The sequence below is a fragment of the Alosa sapidissima genome, chromosome 4 (genome assembly GCF_018492685.1).
Source record: "Alosa sapidissima isolate fAloSap1 chromosome 4, fAloSap1.pri, whole genome shotgun sequence".
NCBI lineage: Eukaryota > Metazoa > Chordata > Actinopteri > Clupeiformes > Clupeidae > Alosa > Alosa sapidissima.
Genome location: NC_055960.1, coordinates 31,612,294 through 31,632,835, shown reverse-complemented (window position 1 = coordinate 31,632,835; position 20,542 = coordinate 31,612,294). Strand labels below are relative to the sequence as shown.

At 42.3% G+C, this 20,542-nt stretch overlaps 1 protein-coding gene across 1 annotated transcript; it reads right to left on the bottom strand.

Moving 5' to 3' along the window:
- Positions 1 to 1,225: 1,225 nt before the first annotated feature.
- LOC121706877 lies at positions 1,226 to 11,977 on the bottom strand. The gene is made up of 10 exons (XM_042088972.1): positions 11,770 to 11,977; positions 11,402 to 11,533; positions 10,211 to 10,735; positions 9,271 to 9,325; positions 8,783 to 8,922; positions 7,895 to 7,976; positions 7,061 to 7,122; positions 6,514 to 6,607; positions 4,300 to 4,355; positions 1,226 to 1,962 (listed from the first exon to the last, which is right to left on the bottom strand). Exons 3-10 carry the CDS (start codon positions 10,716 to 10,718, stop codon positions 1,346 to 1,348), a joined length of 1,614 nt encoding a protein of 537 aa, XP_041944906.1. The 5' UTR covers positions 10,719 to 10,735; positions 11,402 to 11,533; positions 11,770 to 11,977; the 3' UTR covers positions 1,226 to 1,345.
- Between the last annotated feature and the right edge of the window lie 8,565 nt (positions 11,978 to 20,542).

Sequence of the window (20,542 nt, the reverse complement as noted above, 5' to 3'; positions counted from 1 at the left end):
TACCCCCCCCCCATAAATGCACAAATAGGCTGACACCAGACATAATTTCACTGCATTTCTTACTTCCAGTAACTATATGCATGTGACAATAAACTTCCTTGTATCCTTGTATCCTAGTAGAAGGGTCATACTCATGAGTAGAAGGGTGTTTAAATGGCCTGCCTACAGCCCAGATCTGTCACGTTTAGTGCATCATGGAATGAAAAACATGATTACGAAGACCCCACACTGTTGAGCAGCTGAAATCCTATAAGGGGCATGAAAGGGACAACTGGTCTCCACAGTTCCAAAATATTTAAATGTTGTTTAGGAAGAGGAGATGCAACACAGTGGTAAACATGCCCTGTCATCGTTTTTGAAATGTGTTGCCGACATCAAAATCAAAACGAACATATATTTAAAAAAGATAAAATGATAAAATAAAGATAAAATGTCTGTGTCAACAATTGATATGCTGTCTTTGCAATATTCTTAATGAAATGGTGTTTTGCAAACTTAGTCCAAAAGATTTAAGTATAAGTATATTGATCCCGTGAGGGAAATTTGGTCTCTGCATTTAACCCAATTGTGAATTAGTGAAACAGCACACAGTGAACAGACAGTGAGGTGAAGCACACACTAATCCCGGCGCAGTGAGCTGCCTGCTACAATGGCGGCACTCGGGGAGCAGTGAGGGGTTAGGTGCCTTGCTCAAGGGCACTTCAGCCGCAGCCCACTGGTCGGGGCTCGAACCGGCAACCCTCCGGTTACAAGTCCAGAGTGCTAACCAGTGGGCCACGGCTGCCCCCGTTTTGAAACCAGTCAGATTTTGGATACTGGGTTGTACTAGAGCTGTTACCAGCTTTTGTCATTCATATCAAAGACCTTTTTTACAGCCTTGTATGAAGGTTGTAAAACAACTCTGGAAAACACACAGGTAGAAGTCACAAGACTTCGGCCTATTTTCAGTCACTCACTATCATAAAACCACTCAAACAGATATGCCCATTGCGTGCACCACACCTTATCCATGTGAAAAAGGATTCATCAAAATAATATCATCACCTCATAATCATCATAATTATCAACTCGATTCAAATCTAGTCAACAACCTGAAACTTTAATCAAGAAACTCCTTGTAGCAGAGAGCAAAAAAACCGTGTGAGAGAATAAAGTAGCTAAAGCATTAGCATGTATCCAAAGTACCATTACACTTGAAAGCACTTATGCTCTCACTAATCCTCAAGATTAAAAAGAGATAAAGATTGAGACAGAAGGGGCCAGAAAGGGTTTGAGTTCTTTCTCTCTGCCTTTCTTCTCAATCTCAATTCCAATTCTGCATTGATTCTCAGAAGTTGTTCCATTTTTATTTTTGTATGTCTCTCTCAGCACTTTTGAATATTTCACTGGTGTAGTAGCTTCCTCCATTTCTCTGAATCATTGTGTTGATCTTCTTCATCAGCTCTCTGACTTGAGAGGGATCCTTGTCTCTTTTGTTAAAAACATGATATCCTCCATGACACTGACTGATGAAGTCACGGAGAGCTTGATTTCCACTAATTAATTCTTCTATGGTGATTTCATCCTCCTTCAGATCGTCTCCATGTGTGAACAACACCATGGTGAAGCATGCGGCTGCATCTCCAAAAGTCATCTGAACGATGTTCACTGTGTCTCTGTCTTCTTTTGTGAAACGGCCCGGCTGGAGCACGACCAGGAACACATGAGGACCAGGAGCAGCAAATGAGATGCACCTCTTCACCTCACTGCCCCTGGTGTGAAACTGATCAGGAGTGTCGACTACAGCCAGTGTTTCACCATCTACCTGAGCTGTTTCTTTCTGACAGGTCAGTGCAGTAACAGACATCTTAGACTGAAAAGCTTTTTTCCTTAAGATGGTGTTTCCTGTCGCACTCTTCCCAGCGCCAGACTTCCCAATGAGCACAATCCTCAGAGTTGGTTCCTCCTCTAGTTTCTCTTCACCTGTTGTAGAATTTCAAAAACATATTACATCTCCTTTTTCCTTTTCTATTAAGTGCCATTGATATATTTATTTCCATATTCACTGCTGCTATCTTGTTTTTATAATGGCATGCAACAGTAATTTCTCGCATTGGAGCCAATCTCTAAGCATGTAGTGCAACCAAGATAAGGGTATTAGGTTACACATTGTTGTCTTGTATGAGAGCGTGACAAATTCAAATAAGAAATATAAGATAAAAAATGAAAACAATGTTTTTCATCATCCCATCACCACCCTGGTACCCTGGTCCGTTTGTGTGACATCCCTGCACTATCCATTTAGATTGGTTTATTACACGGCTCTTCACAAGGCAAGTAGAACGCTCCATTGGCTTGAATGGGATTTCCCAACGTTCGGCGATCTGCTAAGTAACGGCTCCCACACACAGCTGCGTGCATCGCGTTGCTGGAGACGCATCCCATTCACTTTAAATGGGCTCACGTGATCCGTTGCCGAACTGAATTGTGGGTCCGTCGCGTCGCGTTTCTCCCGCTGCTCGCGTTGAGGAGTTCAGCTGTTGCTGCACCGACAGACGGCACCGGCCAATCAAGCCAATCTACGGACGGCACCAACCAATCACATTACGGTTTTACTTCAAGTCATTTGCATAGCTACCGTCGGGAACACCCACTGGAATGCGTTGACGGAACGCAGCTGTGTGTGGGAGCCGTAAGGGATAATGTATAGAACGCCGGTCATTACTGGGAAAATAAGTCCCGACAGGGCGAACCGGACCCCGACGCGCAGCGGAGGGGTCTTGTTCCGCCCTGAAGGGACTTATTTTCACAGTAATGACCGGCGTTCTATACATTATCCCGCTTATTATACGGCTACTTGCCAAAACGAAATAATAAACTCCCCACGATATGACTTTAGCCTACATAACCTAGCCTATTTATTACCGTTCATCGCGGCATTTGCTGAGAAACAAATAGTTCGCAACACACGCTGCTGAACTTGAATCAAACATTCTTTAGAACACAGCTGATCAACCGTCTGCTTTCACGTTTGAATGAAGTTCCAGTCCTTGCGTAGTGATATGAAAGACATTAATCAGAAGCACAAAACCCGTTGCCATTGACAGCGGTGATTAAATGCTTTGCCGGTGATTTATGTAGATTTAACATAGGCCCGAACGTTGGGAAGGCCCATTCATGTGAATGGAACGTTCTGCAGCACTCTGAAGAGCTGTGTAATAATTCTGAATAACAAACCGTTGCTAAGTATAACAGACCGCTGTCAAGGAAAATGGGCTTTGTGCTTCTATTTCACGTCTTTCATATTACTGCGCAAGTAGTCCGGCCACTTATCACTTTAGAATACTCTGTTGCTAAGCTACGCGAGTTGACCTGCAGATACTTTGTAACGGACAAACTTCCAATTCATCCGGCGCAATGGATGAGTTTAATATTAGTTTTAATATTCTTGGAGATTACCCAGATTTCGATTCTTGGATGAAGGCTGAGTTGTCTTCACCAGTTAAGAAAAGAAAAAGAAAAGAAAACAACACAGAGGAAGGCAAAGAAGCGAAACAACACAGACATCTGGACGACAGAGACAGAGACAGAACTGAAGAGAACCGACGTGAAATCAATACCAAACGGACCACGGTATGGGCCATGTCAGTTTTCAAAGACTGGTTAGTGGGAAAAAAAATGTCGGTAGACTTTGCTGATTATAATGCAGAGAGTCTCAATCAGGTGCTGCGTTCTTTTTATCCATCGGTGAAAAATGCCAACGGAAAGACCTACTCAATTGCGAGTTACATGGCAATTAGGGCAGGGATATCTCGACATTTCACAACCCTTGATATAATGATCATCATTAAAATTATTGTTAAATCAATATTTTGTTGCCGGTGTTCAGGGCGGAAAAAGACCGGTCCGGTCCGCCCTGTCGGGACCTATTTCCCGACAATGACCGGCGTTCTATAGGCCCACATTATCCCTTACATATTGGTCTTTATGATTGGAAGGCGCAACAAAGCAGAATTTAAAAACACTTAAAAATTGATTCAAAAAGGGTTACAAACTATTGATAAAGCTCCATAATTATTGTCATTATTATAACTAGTTTTATACATTCTCATGACTGTGCTCATAAAGCATTATGATGTGACTGTTTTACAGCATTATACAACGTATTTGACCTTTTGAGAATGGCAGTAATGACGTCTTTCTTAATATTGTCCCCCGAGCCCCAGCAAGACACATGGCGGACCTGTGTGTGTGTGCCTGTGTGTGTGTGTGTGTGCCTCTGTGTGTGTGTGTGTGTGTGTGTACAACACAATACCTCACCTTTCTTACTTTGAGGATCCATCACCTTGATATCTTTGTGATCTAGTGGTGGTGATCTGCTAAAACATTGGGTTAGTGATTAGTGCTCTCTTTTCTTAATTGTGCCTTGTACTCATTCAATTATTTTCACATTTACTTAACTTGGTTTATATCACCAACAAGGAGGTTCTTGTTCAAATTTGATACATTTGAAACATTTGGTATAATTGTATGTATTTTCAGCGCCATATGTTTTTAAGAAGCCACAACCATTCATTGTTTGGCCACCATCATGATCACTTGCTCATCAAAAATAGACCCCAGGTTGTTTCTAGATCAGACTTGCCCTTTAAGTTGAACTTAAAATCTCAAAATACTCTGTTTTCTTCTCCCCTTTAATATCTCTTCTTATTTCTCCTAAGGGTCCTTTGGGAGAAACAGGTGAGATCTCAGAGCTGATTTATTTCTCATGAGTCAAAGAAGACATTTTCCTTAGGGAAGTTTCGTCAAGCTTTGTTCCATGTATCCAGCTCTGTTTGTGAATTCTGTTTTGGGATGATTTATTTAGAGATTTTCACCTATTGGACTTTAGGCTTTTTGCCTTGTGTCTCCTGTCTTCCTATTTTTATGTGATTCTCAGCATTTTTTTCTAAGTGCCTGGAACTCTATGCTGGAGCTCTTGTTTGCCTGTTTAGCTATTATCTGCTATAAGGTGCCTGTGTGAAGGAAAGACTCATTACAACCACTTTTTAACTACATGTGTGATATTTCTGTCTAAATGTCTGGCTATCAGGCCGTTAGGCACCCCATAATAACAACACATTACATTTATATAGCGCTTTTCTCGATACTCAAAGCGCATCACATGGATGGGGGGACCTCACTAGTAACCACCACCAATGTGTAGCACCCACCTGGGTGATGCACAGCAGCCATTATGCACCAGAACGCTCACCACACACCAGCTTGAGGTGGAGAGTGAGGGAGTAAATGAGCCAATTACAGTGGAGGATGATTAGGGGGCCAGATTGAATGAGCCAGGTTGGGAATTTAGCCAGGACACCGGGGAACCCCCTACTCTTTGCGATAAGTGCCATGGGATCTTTAATGACCACAGTGAGTCAGGACCTCGGTTTAACGTCTCATCCGAAGGACGGCATCTCCTACAGTGCAGTGTCCCCGTCACGGCACTGGGGCATTGGGATCGATCTTTTTTTTTTTTGGCCAGAGGGTGGCCACCCACTAACACCACTTCCAGCAGCAAGGAGGTCTCCCATCCAAGTACTAACCAGGCCCACACCTGCTTAGCTTCAGTAATTCAGCTAAGACAAGGTATCCATTGGTCTGGCTGCTGGCGATGTCACCCCCCCCCTCACACACACACACACACACCCCATACACACACACCCCACACACACACACCCCCCCCATACACACACACCCCACACACATGCACACACCCCACACATACACACACACCCCACACATACACACACATACACACACACCCCACACACACCCCACACATACACACACACCCCACACACATGCACACACCCCACACATACACACACACCCCACACACATACACACACACCCCACACACATGCACACACCCCACACACATACACACACACCCCACACACATGCACACACCCCACACACATGCACACACCCCACACACATGCACACACCCCACACATACACACACACCCCATACACACCCACACACACCCCACACATACACACACACCCCACACATACACACACACCCCACACACATGCACACACCCACACACACCCCACACATGCACACACACCCCACACACATGCACACACCCCACACATGCACACACCCCACACCCCACACACATCCCACACACATGCACACACCCCACACACATGCACACACCCCACACACCCACACACACCCCACACATGCACACACACCCCACACACATGCACACACCCCACACATACACACACCCCACACATACACACACACCCCACACACATGCACACACCCCACACACATGCACACACCCCACACACACACACACCCCACACACATGCACACACACACTCCACACACATGCACACACCCCACACACACGCACACACCCCACACACACGCACACACCCCACACACACATGCACACACCCCACACACACGCACACACATATGCACACACCACACACACACGCTTCACTCCACCCTACGCCTTCTTCACTCACGGCAAAAAATGTGGGTGGTCAAAGCGGCTCTGCAGCAGGCTCCGCCTCCTCTGTCCTAACACCCCTGGGTCTCCAGCGGTCTGGGAGTTCTCTGCTATTGGAGGAAGATATTAATGATTTAAATTTAATGACGCAAAACACTTCAGGGTACTACTTTCATTTAGGTAAAGATCACTATGCAGACCTCAGCCAAGGCCGAATTTTGTAACTCACAATGTTAGCAAAAGTGAAAAAATTAACTGTATTCAATAACTACAAATAAAATTACTGTTCAATCTTTCCGGTACACTATTGTGCATCATTTTAACTTTTTGCAAGCTGAGGACAAGATAATCAGTCATCACTTTTGTGCAAAGTACAGTCATGAAGAGCAACAAGAAATGTCAGTGAAGTACTAGTACCTGTTTACCTACATGTAGTATCACCTTGGATCATTGGTGCCTTCACATAGCTGATGCTGTTCTGGAACTGTGATAAGCTTCCAGCACAAGCGATTCATTTAAACCTTCAGAGCCTTCAATTTACAGGTTTTAAGCAAGTAACTCACCATTACTACTCTGAAGGTCCAGCTGTTCATCTACCTTGATGTCTTTGTCATCTGATGATGATCTGAAACATGGATTGGTGATCAATGCTTCCCTTTATGTACGAAAAACACCCTCTCCTTGTACATACTGGATTGCAATACTTGGTTAACTTGGACTGCAAACTCAAATGATGTCCCCTGCACAATGTGCGTCAATGGCTTAATTATTCACATCTCATGGATGCTCACATTTAACTTAGTTGCTCAACAGTCAACACTAGGCCTACACGCGGAGCCAGGATAAGCCTGCCCAGTTTAGTGAATTGTTTTATAGAATTCATCACATTGTTTAAAAAAATATATATTTTGAAAAACAGTGTCTTTGAAACTAACCTTAGGCTTGTCAATGTCAATGTCAATGTCAATTTTATTTATATAGCGCATTTACAGACGGCTTAGCCGCACCAAAGTGCTTCACAATAAAGTGCAATAAATAAATACAGGAAGGCACAAAAACAAAAAAGGGCTACAGTTAAAATAATAATTAAGAAATGCAGAAAAAAGAACCTTTAAAACTAAACACTGGGGCATAAAGGGAGACACTAGCCAAAGGCAAGTGAAAAGAGGTGGGTCTTTAAAAGGGACTTAAAAACATTCAGAGACTGAGCTGAACGGATGTGGAGGGGGAGGCAGTTCCAGAGTCTAGGGGCTGCCACTGAAAAGGCTCTGTCCCCCCTAGTTTTCAGCCTGGCCCTGGGCTTATCGTTCACATCTTGTTTAACCTGTTATGAGAAGCACTAGCTCTGTATTTTGAACTTGGACTCTTTTGATCTTTCACTCACAAGAATCACTCACAGTTGCTGATGAAGGCGATGCAGCAGGTTTCGCCTCCTTGCCCTCGACATCCACGGACCTCCGGTGACCTGAGGGATCACTACTGTGTAAAGAGGACAGGGATATTAATGACATAAAACACTTCAGGGTACTACCTCATAGGTTTATTAGGGGAAAACCACTATAGACCCTTTCAGCAATAAAAACAAAAACAATGCTTGAACGTTCTATTTGGTTCCCAATCTACTTCCTCTGCATTAAGATAACATATGGAATGTTAAAAAGGAAGTCTTGTGGGGCCAACTATGATGCTGATAATGGAACTCTCTTGAAAGGGTCCATAACAGCGGCTTGCAGTGGTCTGCTCTCAGCTTGCCACACGGCTGGACTAGAACATCTGCCTGCCTCCAGGAACCTTATGGTCCTTGTGAGCCTACACTCAAAATGCCGTGCTCCTCAAACTGTTGTATCCGTCCTGAAGTTGACAGGATCAATCACTGACAAGACTAACATTTCGCATTATTTTCTATCCTTATGTGAGACCTGTGTGAGTGCTGGTGAGTTAGGTGCTTTAACTCATTCTGGTGGAGTGCAGCAGCTTTAATTCACCTATCTGCCAGAGTTGGTGGGGTTGCTACTGTTTATAATGCTCTATCTCACAATGTAGGCAAAAGTGAAATTACATTTGTGGCCCACTGATTGCATCTCCAAAACTGAATGGAGTTTTCCTTGGGCCATGCTACAGCTTTCCACCAAGTTTTATGAAAATCGGACCAGTAGTTTTTGTATAATATTCCTTTCAAATGCACAAACACACAAACAAATTCACACACAAACATAACCACTTCAACAGAGATAACAATGACAAAAGAGGGGCGCAGACAACACTACCCATCCCAGACAACTAACCTGGGTCATCGATCCTGTAAAAGGTGTGTCTGATGTTGTGCTCGAATGTTTTGAAGCACTTCTCACAGAAGTCAAAGTTATCACAGTCCCTGCACTTAAACCTGGGGCCGTTGATTGGGTACATCTGGCAACCGTCACACCTGACGTGACAATTTATAAAACATCACCTTTGAACATTTCATAAACAGATGCTTAGTGTTGGATGCAGTGTGTGTGTGTTTTGTGGTGCTCTGATGATGCATACAGTAGCTGCTGTAAAAAAGTGATTTCCTGTAAAGGATTAATAAAGTATTAATTAATCAATCAATCAAAGCAAGGAAAATAGGCTTAATAAGATTTGTTGGATAACTTGTCTATAAATTGGATGCTTAAGTGGAACGACAATGCAACAAGAATGCTAAAAGCCTAAAATAATTGGTGGCATATTTTGAAATACCGTAGCTCATGCCTGTTACTAGATTCTCAGAGGAGGATTGGTAGAGGCATACCAAACACAGAGATGCACACTGGGCACTGGCTCCACCTTGGGCAACAGGCAAGTTTCTGCAAAACAGAAAAAATGTAAAATAAATATAAAAAAAAATATGAAAACGTATACTGTAGGAGCCCTCACACAAAGATGCTGTTCCCAAACTCATTTACTGTAATGCTCACATAGGCATTCATCCACAGGGTCCAAGCAGCTATTAAAATGTGTCAGTTGCAACGCCCCCTGTAGACGTAATTTTACAAAAGTCGGCGCACATCCCAAGACTGTAGCAGTAATTCAGCGTCAAATGTCCCTTTACGTCACAAGGTATTACACAGGTGTCTTTTGGCTGCTAAATTTTAATTTTTCATTTTTGATTGCACAAAATGAAACTTCAAGAGATGTGACCAAATGAGTGACCAGCTGGTCATTATCAGGATACTCTTCACACTCCTCATTATCAACGTGTATTGTGATAAATATTGATATTTAATCAAAATGACACAAGTGGGAGTGGGGTTGATAAAGGACACGGTTCAACGGTTGCTACGGTTGTAACTGGCTGATGTCCGAGGTCAACTCCATTTACGCCAATGTCCATTTAAAAAGAAATGGCGGCTAATGGACCCTCAAATAGTTCCCGGAAGTTAACAATGACTACTAGTACCTATATTTGATCATATCTCCCAGCCATATGCTACATTTGATTATTTTTGTTTTTGTCCATGTTGGTCTTGCACCTGTTTTACTTTCACCCTAACTTACACACGTATTATCTAAGACACGTGATCTTGTTATTTTTCCTTGGTAAATATTTGAATTTATCCTTCTGTGTTGTCCTCCGTAGTTTTTGTTGCAATTTGTGAGCCTTGCTGTGACACTAGAAATAACAAAATAGTGTTGTCTTGCAAGCACTAATCATCATCGGAGGAAATCACGTCTATTACGCAATAACTTACTTGTCTTCTGTAGCAGCTCTGAGACTTGCTCTCTTCCTCCGTCTTCGTTGTTAAACACGTGAATTCTCCCTGAAAATCTTCTGGCAACATCTTGGAGTGAACCATTCTGCCTGATATAATCATCCAGTGAAGTCTTCAAACAATCTCCACCTGTTAAGAGCAGGTAACTGTTTTCCATCCTATGATCCCCAATGACTCTTATCGCTGCCTCCACAGCCTTCAAGTCCTCCACAGTGAACTGTCCAATTCTGATCACCAGCAGGATCAGAAGAGGTCTGTCAGACCTGAGGACATCCTTGCAGAAGATGTCAATCTGTTGCTCTGATCCTAATATTCCTGGAGTGTCTACCACTGTTATCTGATTTTCAAACACTGGTCCTGTTTCTACATAGATTTGTTTGGTTATTTGTCCTGAATCAAATGCTGTTTGTCCTAAAATTGTGTTTGCTGAAGCACTTTTACCAACTCCGGCTTTTCCTAGAAGGATAATGGATATACGATTCTCCATGACTGAAAAGCAGAAACCTGATAGAGACAACAGAAAGAGCAGAGGATTAGTTTTTGGTAGTACAAAGAGCTAGTACTGTGACTGTTATTGTTGCCATTAAGAGACAACATGTAAACATGACCCTGTTTGTCTTGTTAAATGTAAGGGATACTAGAGAGTGTTGTTCATATTTAACCTCAGCCAAATAAACAGGCCCCTCTCTTCAGTGTAGAATTATGGTTTATAGTTTGGTTTAATTGTAGCCCATTAAAAATAATTTGTAGTTCATAATTTCATGATAAAGGTGTTATAATTAGGTTATCATATAACAAGGCCTAGCCTACAGCCACTTCACACTTTTAACTGGGTAGGCTACAATATAACACTATAACATGATGGACACACAATCTCGGTTGTCATGTTTTTGTTAGATCAATCACTATTAGGCCTATACATGCAAAGTAGGTCTATATGTTTATAGTGTACACACTCATAAATTATTTGTTATTCATGTATTTGTTATTTGCTGTTCAAGCACTATGTAGTTCACACATTCTGTGTTTTGCTGTGCAGTAGGCCTAGGAAAAAGTAATTCATGCTTTTGAGCTATATTCAGCCGTGTTATTTGCTGCAATGGGATGCAGCCAGGCCTTCTTTAAACAGCCTCAGGAGTGTGTCAAATGCAAAATGCAAAATTAACTGACCAAATCGCTCCAATACTCCAGTGGTAGGCTAGTGGTAGGCAGGCTACAGGACCAAATTAGGCCTACATCTCAGACGCCAGACGCCTACACACCTTGGATTCGTCAGAGAAGTGCTGGTAACACCTGTCAGAACTGTGAAGAAGCAGCAACACCGTTGCACTTTAATTAGGCAGAGTCAGATCGTAGTCTACAGCTAGGCTATATTTAGAATTATGTTTCACAACACAATAGTTAGAATAGGACTTTCTCAGATCGCTCAATTTAAATTGATCACATCCGGAACTTGTATGGTAGACGTGCAATTGTATTCCTGTCTAATAACCACATGGCTATGGATCGAGTTATTTATTTGTCCAATGCGTGATTACTTAATAATGTTACAGCAGAAAATCGCTCGCTCTGTTCGGTTTCAGACCCAAGCTGTCCTGCTCACAAGTGCACATCTGGTCAAGTAGCCTATACCACTTCAGACAAACTAGAACGACTAACGATAGCCCTCGATAATGACCTGGAAACAGCTCATATGGGACGAGACTGGTAGGATCCTTTTTCGCTGTTCCTTATTCGGATATTCCGTTCCACTTTAAATGTCGCGTCGCTTGCTGCAATTATGCTATTAAGCCTGTGGGGGGACTATGTCACCCAGGATTAGGCTACTACTGTATTATTATGTACAGAAATAGTCCTTGCAGACACAAATGGGGTATTACGTTGAAGTGTTGGTTATTATGTACATTTTACCAGTAACCTAGGCTATTGGTTCTGTATGGAAAACCAGGAAATTATATTTAGCAGGCCTATATGACCACTTTTAGGCCTGCATGTTTCAGTATGCCAGACAAGACATCATATAAAGCAAGATCATCTGTCGCTCAAAGTAGTTAGTAGTAGCCTAGTAGTTAGTAGTAACCTGCGGTCCTCTCGTACTGAGCGGGATTACCATTGCAACAACACATCATCAGTAGGGTAAAACTAACCTGTCTCACGACGGTCTAAACGCAGCTCACGTTCCCTATTAGTGACCTTTAAAACCACCAAAGTGTGAAGCAGCAGAAGCATCACCAACAAAGCAGCCTTTGTGAGCAATAAGACAACTTTTTTACAGGTGGTTATGCCCTGTTGATTTGGCATATGCCAAATGCCCTACTAGAGAAAACAGCAGCCTTCTTAAGCATTTCACTGCACGGGGTTATGAAAGAGGCACCTTCCTTCGTCTTTTTGATTGGCTACACTACCTCCAGAACACTCATTAGGTCCACAACATGCAGCTCGGGGAGACTCAACGTGATGTGTGTTATCAATCCATCTGATCAATACACTGATGTATTAAGGAAGCATATTAAAAAGAGCATATTGGACTATCACTTGCTCAGCATTTGCCATTTATTTTGTGGACCATAAATATGAATCCTGAACCTCTATTAACACTTATTCACTTTTGGATAAACACACACATTGGCAATTGCCTGATCTGTTGACTGCTAATATGGCTATCCAGTTATTGTGATGGATTGCACCGATTAAACTGCTAAGTCTTCCTAATAGAGCAAATGTAGGAACCATGGGCAAATCCCTAGCCCCCCCCTGTACCAAAGTAGGCTACTGAGGTATAGGGTACCCATACATCAGTTGTTGTTTCATTGTCACACCTACTGCAATGCATGAATCATGTGTTTATCATCTTGACTCACCTTGGACCTTTTCACATCCACTTGTGTGTTAAGAAGGTTATAAAAACAACTTGTGTGTTAAGAAGGTTATAAAAACAACTTGTGTGTTAAGAAGGTTATAAAAACAACTTGTGTGTTAAGGTTATAAAAACAACTTGTGTGTTAAGAAGGTTATAAAAACAACTTGTGTGTTAAGGTTATAAAAACAACTTGTGTGTTAAGAAGGTTATAAAAACAACTTGTGTGTTAAGAAGGTTATAAAAACAACTTTGAAAAACACACACCCACAGGTCCAAAGTCACAAGTCCTAAATTCAGCTACTATTAAAACGTGTGAATGTACTGATATGTTATCCTGTGATGTAAAAAGTCTATCAAAACAATGTAACAGAAGACAACTAATTTGTGTAATTTTCATGAATTAATCTATTCTCCAAAATCAGTAAATAGAGCCTATATCAGTCTTTGGAGCAGAAAATATCATGCTGTCAAGACCATAGATCATTCTGTTGTTACAATATGGATCTGTATACGGTTTGAAAATAAAAACTGCACAAATAGTGTGACAGGAATTACACCGGGTGACTTTCCCCCCACACATTATTAATTTCTCCAATCAGATAAGATTCAGAAGTTGTGTGGCTCATATCAGGTAGATGAGGGATAAACTGCTCTCCAGGCAGACACTCATGGGAAAGATTAACACACCAACAGTGGAGCACATTGCACAATGTAGGTTACGGATCATAAATATATAACTCGTAAAACTAGCAATTGGATTAGTGTGTATCTGGGTTCAAATCTAATCAAGGACCTGTCTGTCATTCTTTAATCAATGTCATACAGACAGAGAGAGAGAGAGAGAGAACCTTTTAATGTGTTTCATTGAACTACTTCACAGGTAGTCTAGAGGCACGGTGAGGTGAAATGCATGCCATTTATGTTTGCCTTTGTCAGCTAGAATAGAGGGTTACACTTATTCAACACATACAACTTTACAGTCACGTATGTTTATATGTGTAAAAATACCTTAGCAGTGCTTTACTACAATGACACACAGAACTATTTGTCACAGTAACCCAGTTGAAGGGTAGAAACTGTAATGTCATATTTGGCCCCATGGTGGCGATATTGTATTAGAAAATGGTTTGGATGACGTCTCTCTCTACATGAATAGCACTTGCACTAACACTCAACCCCTGCCTTCTCATTACTCCAGTTTTCCTGGTGAAAGTTACTCTCAAGCACCAGGAAAAAAGAAGCCACCAACCTCAAACCATGATGCTTTCTATAAAGGAATCACTAGGCTACCAAACCTCTGCCATTCTTCAAAGAGTCTGCTATGGTTTCAGGGTGGATTGAGTTTTGTTCTGAGTTAATTAGACTCCAGGTGGAGGGCAGCCCTGAGTGATTCACCACACATCTGTTCCACTGCTGCCTTCAGCTTTATGATTTCAGGTTGGCATAAAGACAGCAAGTCAAATGCAGGGCGGTTTTCAACACCTCGTTAACACCTCACGTGTGCAGAAAGCATCAATGTAATATACAGTAGTGCAGGATCTGTTGTTGCTGCGAAACTCATACTTCATCTGTGTACATCCTTGGGGCGGCTTTTGATAGTAAATACACATTTTTTAACATGGCCCTGAGTGTCTCCAATAACTCTCAACAGATGTGTGATTTCTTAGAGAAACAACTCTGAGGCATTAGGAAAGGTTAGGTGAAGGGCACACAGTTTGTGTTGGACTCCTTTGTGCGGGTTGGTGTGTGTGTGTGTGTGTGTGTGTGTGTATGTGTGTGTGTGTGTGTGTGTGTGTGTGTGTGTGTTTGTGAGTATTTGTGAGCAAGAGAGAGAGAGAGAAAGTGTGTGTGTGTGTGTGTGTACGTGAATGTGTAGCCACTTACACACATACGCACGCCCCATGTGTGTGTACATGTACAGTGTGAGTGTGTGTGTGTGTACTGCGTGTGAGCCCCCGTGCATTGTCCCTGTGGTTATTTTAGTAGCTGGCATCAGCCACAGGTGCGCGGGTCCTGCCACAGGCTTTCAGCCATCCACCGTCTCATCTGTATCTAGCTGCTGTGTATTTTTACACACTGATTCCTATGCGCACACATGGAAATTCAGTCACTATAAATAGTTGCTGTACTTAAATCAAAAGGCACACACACACACACACAGACACACACACACTCACACACACACACACACATTGTGACACTTAGAACAGCAACTAGGAGCCAAGAATGAAAGAATCATCTTACTAAAATCACCTGTGTGTTTTTTGAACACTACAAATATTCTTTGCTCAGGTCACAGGCTATCACATCTAACTAATTACCATCCAAACCCCACTCTAATAAACTGAGGTCAAGTAGACAGATTACTTTGAATTAGCCTCTGGAATGCAAACACAGTCAGAACTCGAGTGACCAATCTGAAGCATCGTAGACCAGAAGGATGGACAGAAGGGTCAGAACGAAACTTTACCTTGCTCACCCCCATGTGAGGGGCTGGCGCCTTTAAAACAACACTTGATACCCAGCTCGGCCCTGGCACAGCGCAGTGGCATGGCTGCCTGGCATCCAGGAGGGTATAAAAATAATATACAGCATCATTAGAAGGAATCTGAGCTCTTTGCCAGGGTAACAGACCAGTGAGCGCTGCTTATGTAATGCCTCTGCCATCAAATTACAGGGTCCGAAGAAAGGAAGAGAGGAAGGGAAGGAAGGGCAGGAGAAGAATGAGGACATCAACAGAGAGCGAGAGAAACATTTGCGGCATTGCGAGGAGAGAAAAATAAAAAAAAAGCTGGCTAACATATTGTTCCTTTTACAGTAAGAGGATTAAGTAAACCCTTTACAGCTTATCTTATGGTGTTGTTTAAATGTAATGTCCTGTTTAAAAACAAAGTCCCTCATATTGGCTTGCATTTTCTACTCTGAACCACATAAAAAGTCACAGTAAAGTCAAAGTCCTTTTAGGCAAGTCCCTCCACTCGGCGGCCATATACCAACGTTTTATGGGCACTCATCGGGCACAGTCTTTGGGTCGAACTGCGCGTGCGCAAGACTTCACGACACCAATCTTGCTCCAGCGGCGAGATCACAACACATGATTGGCACGATGTCTTCACAACACACCATATGATTGGCTCAATGTATTCACAACACACCACATGATTGGCTCAATGTATTCACATGTCGACGTTTTGCCAAGGAAAGTGTGGGATATGTGTAGACAACGGCTATATTGGCGTGACAAACTAGCCCCATGCATTTCTATGGAGTATTTTTTGAGTGCTGTGTCTCCACATTAGAAAGTCTCTGGTAAAGTTGATATGAGGAGAACAAAGTGTAAATAAAACTCTGTTTAGTGAGAAAGGGTTTTAGGTTGCCACATTCTAGTTGCTTTTCTCTGAAAAGAAACACAAACATGGATGGAGTCAAGGGAGACTGTTCTCCAATGAATGGAAGAAACACAACCCTGGAGTGAATCATATTTTAACACGATAAAAGTCAGATATAGCCTCTTTGTGGCATTTGTGAAGGGATCTTTTCTCTGTAGTCCTCAGACTAAAATGTGGTCTTGGCCAGGTTTTCTGGGCATCCCTTCTAGCAGGTACCCACGTGTGCCATCCAATCAACTTCAGTGGAGCTTCTGAACGACCATAGCAAACAAGTTGGATTGAAGTGAGTATTTTAAGCGAGACACTCCAGACTATTTAATCTTGTCTCGCCTGATCTAGTTATTTCTGCTCTCAGTAATAGTCAGTGTTATAGCCAGTGCATCCTGAACATCTTCAGTTCACCACAGAGACACCTTGTGTATGTGTGTGTTATGGGGGGGAGGGGTGTCTAGGGTGTTGCTGTGAATCACTGCTATTATTCACACCACAACATATTTATAGTTCTGCTTGCGTTCCTGTGTGTGATGTGTGTGTGTGTGTGTGTGTGTGTGTGTTAGATGATGTAATTTCAGAAATCCTCAGGAATGTGCTTGCATATTTGAGGTGACAGCATCTCTAAACAGGTTTAAGCCATATAAGTCCTTTTCATATATACAATTAAGCCCAAAATTATTCATACCCCAGGCAAATATCAATTTAATGCTGATTTTCTCTTGACCAATATGTTTACTGAAGATGACACTGCCACAAGCCAAAATGTTGTAAAACAGTGTGGTAGGGAGGGACATGGAACCAAAAAAACGGAAGTGTTTTTAACATTTTTATGAAAAATGGCATGTCCAAAATGATTCATACCCTTGCTAAATAATCACTGGTAAAGCCTTTATTTTGCCATCACAGCAACCAACATGTTTTTTGTAATAACCAACACGCTTTTTGCATGATTTTGAACCGCAACTGTCTTGCATCACTCTGGCCTTGTGCTCTCTCTATAGACTTTTGATGGGATTGAGGTCTGGACTTCGTGGGATCATCGTGTGGTTTAATGGTACAATGCCGCCTATTGGGACAGGTCGACAGACCCCACTTGTTGAAAAACATCCCAGAAGACTAATTTTCTCACCCCCACACTTGAAATGGGCATGGTGTAATTAGGGTTTAATGCTTCTTTTGTATGCCAATCTTATGTCTACTTCAAGATTCTGAAGGAATCGGCGGTCCAGATTTATTGTGGAGACATGGAGAGTTAAGACCCATGTGGAGTGCTGTGATGGCAAAATAATTTTTCCAGTGATTATTTAGGAAGGGTATTAATAATTTTGGACATAAAAAATTATACAAATTTTAAAGACGATATAAAGTTTTGTCCCTGACACACTGTCTTAAAACCTTTTGGCATGTGGCCGTGTCATTCCCAGTCAGAACATATTGCGCTACCTTAGAATAATAAGATTCTATCTGCGTTTTGAGTAGTTCTGAGATATTGAGCTTCAAAGTTTTAGAATTCCATAAAGTTACATGGTAAATGGAACAAGTTCTTTTTGATATAAAGTCCAAATATGTACACAACTTTCAGAAACACCTCATCTGAACTTAAGAAACTTTCAAAGAATAAAAATATGTAAATAACTCCATTTTGACAAAAATGTCAGATAGAACCTTATTATTCTAAGGTAGCGATTGGTCAAGAGAAAATCAACATTAAATTAATATTTGCCATGGGGTATGAATAATTGTGGGCTTAATTGTGTGTGTGTCTGTCCAGACCTTAAGGAAGGGTCAGTCATAGTGGGCCCTCTTGTGGTTTTGAGAGTGAGGGAGAATATAGCCTGTAGCTAAAAGGGGATATTCTGAAGCCACAGCAAGCATGTGCAGAGAAGTACATGAGGAAAAGTAACCAACAACAGAAACAGGAGATAACAGTGAGAAGATAGATAGTTAGTTAGTTAGTGAGATAGTGAGATACGTTAGTTAGTTAGTGAGATAGTGAGATAGTTAAGTTAGTTAGTGTTGCACATTTTTATTGCTTCTTGTTTGGCTAATTACGGTATGTCTTTAACATAAAAAGCTAATGATTCAGCTTACAATTTAGTGGAAACATGCAAAACTAGCAAGCTATCTGTTGTGGACTTTTACTGCAAGTTACATTGTGTACTTGTCGGATTGTGTGATATATTCAACATTCAGTGGTGTTTTTGGCAAGTCAGCAAGTCATAAAAATATGCACTGAAGTCCCCCACTTGAATGTTGCTTGGGCCAGCAGGTGTTCTGAAACAGTCCTTGGTGTGTGTGTACTGTATATGTGTGTGTGTTATTTTGTTGTGTGTTTGTGTGTGTGTTGTATTGTGTGTGTGTGTGTGTGTGTGTGTGTGTGTGTGTGTGTGTGTGTGTGTGTGTAGCACAAGGGTGGCAGTGTCTTTTGCAGTGGAGTCATTAGTGACCTGGCATTATGAGCACTGGCTACCACCATGGGCAGCAAGGTTACTCCCGGGCAAGAGGCAGACATTTAAAAATGGAATGTAAATCATAACTACAGCACATGTCATAGTGTGTGTCAGGGACACATACCCTGCCACACACCCACACACACACACCCCCACACACACACACACACATGCAGTGACTGACCACAAAATCCATGACTGTGGTCTGTGCTTATCTGTTAAAAGGTGTGTGATTCATGGGAAATCAGGCTGTACAGGATTATTTTAGGGCCAGGAAAGGTTCCTGAAGAGCACGTAGTTCCTGCATTAGCAGCACACTCACGCACCACAAGGAGACGGTCTCCACTCACTCCTGGATTGATTACACTGACCTGACACAGAACAGAGCTAAATCAAGGGGCCATCGACAATGTCAAATGCTGAAGGCTGCTTTGTGGGGAGGCTACCTGCACTGTGCCTGTCGAGCCCTCCTCTTCCTCCTCTTCCTCCTCTTCCTCCTCCTCACCCTCCTTTTCCTTCTGAAAGAATGTTCCATCGCCAGATCGGTTGGTGGGCCCTTGCGTGGTGTCCGGCCCTCTGTTGATCACCTGACTGAATGGCAGGCGGCTCTGGCAGTGGAGACGGTAACATGAGGCTGGAGCCGTGTAAGGAAGAGGGGATCAGGTCGGCACTGGACCTGCCCTGCTGGAACGAGAGGGCAGAGGTTCACCCTACATGGACAGGGAAAGAGTATCTGGACTGATGGGGCATGTGTCTGTTTGTCCTGTTCTTCCTCTCTCTCTGTCTCTCTCTCTCTCTCTCTCTCTCTCTCTCTCTCTCTCTTTCAATTAAATTCTATATATGCTTTATTGGCAACACTATTAACTAAGCATTCTACAAATCATTAATTCATTTGTATCAAAAGTAACTGACAATCTCTCTCTCTCTCCATCAAGTCTTGTGGGTAGAAGAAGTTACAGAAGAATACATGCCCTGTCACATTATTCTCCTCTCCCCTCCTGCTATGTAAATATTCTGAAAGCAGATGGGCATTTCTTGTGTCTATTGGAAGGCACTGGGTTTGATCTGGTACATCGGACATGAAAAACAGCCAGCAACTTAGGAAGATAAAAGAAAGACACAAAAGCTTGGTTGACATACGCACACAATGTTAAAGATGATCTGCAGGTGGCAATGGCTTTTCAGGTTGTACTAATCCCTGTTTCTCCTTCCCCATATCCAGATACAGCTGTCACCTCGTCCATCATCTTAGCCACAACTGAGAGACTGAAAACTGAGCCACCGATGAGCTCTCCCTTATTACACACGCACACACACACACACACATACATGTACATACGTACACACACACACATTGATTCTACACACACACACTCACACACACATACACATACACATACACACACACTCAAACACACTTACACACAGGCATCACACTCAGCAAACTCTGCTTTGTTATGTCTTAATTATTGTAACAATTATGTAGATTTTAATCTGTTTTAGATGACTTAGTACATGAGAACCAAACTCAAAATGTCATCTGTCTCTCAGGTTTCTTCTGATGTCACACAGTCCACACAGTAGTTGGCACACTTGCACACTTGCTTTCTTCAAATGG

What these genes read in the sequence shown, in the direction of transcription:
- LOC121706877 (XM_042088972.1), bottom strand. Translation starts at nt 10,718, where the DNA reads ATGGAGAATCGTATATCCATTATCCTTCTAGGAAAAGCCGGAGTTGGT. An exon ending in AGTGTGCATCTCTGTGTTTG is followed by an intron (nt 8,923 to 9,270) that starts GTATGCCTCTAC and finishes TTGTCACGTCAG; the next exon opens with GTGTGACGGTTGCCAGATGT. An exon ending in TTACAGGATCGATGACCCAG is followed by an intron (nt 7,977 to 8,782) that starts GTTAGTTGTCTG and finishes CTCTTTACACAG; the next exon opens with TAGTGATCCCTCAGGTCACC.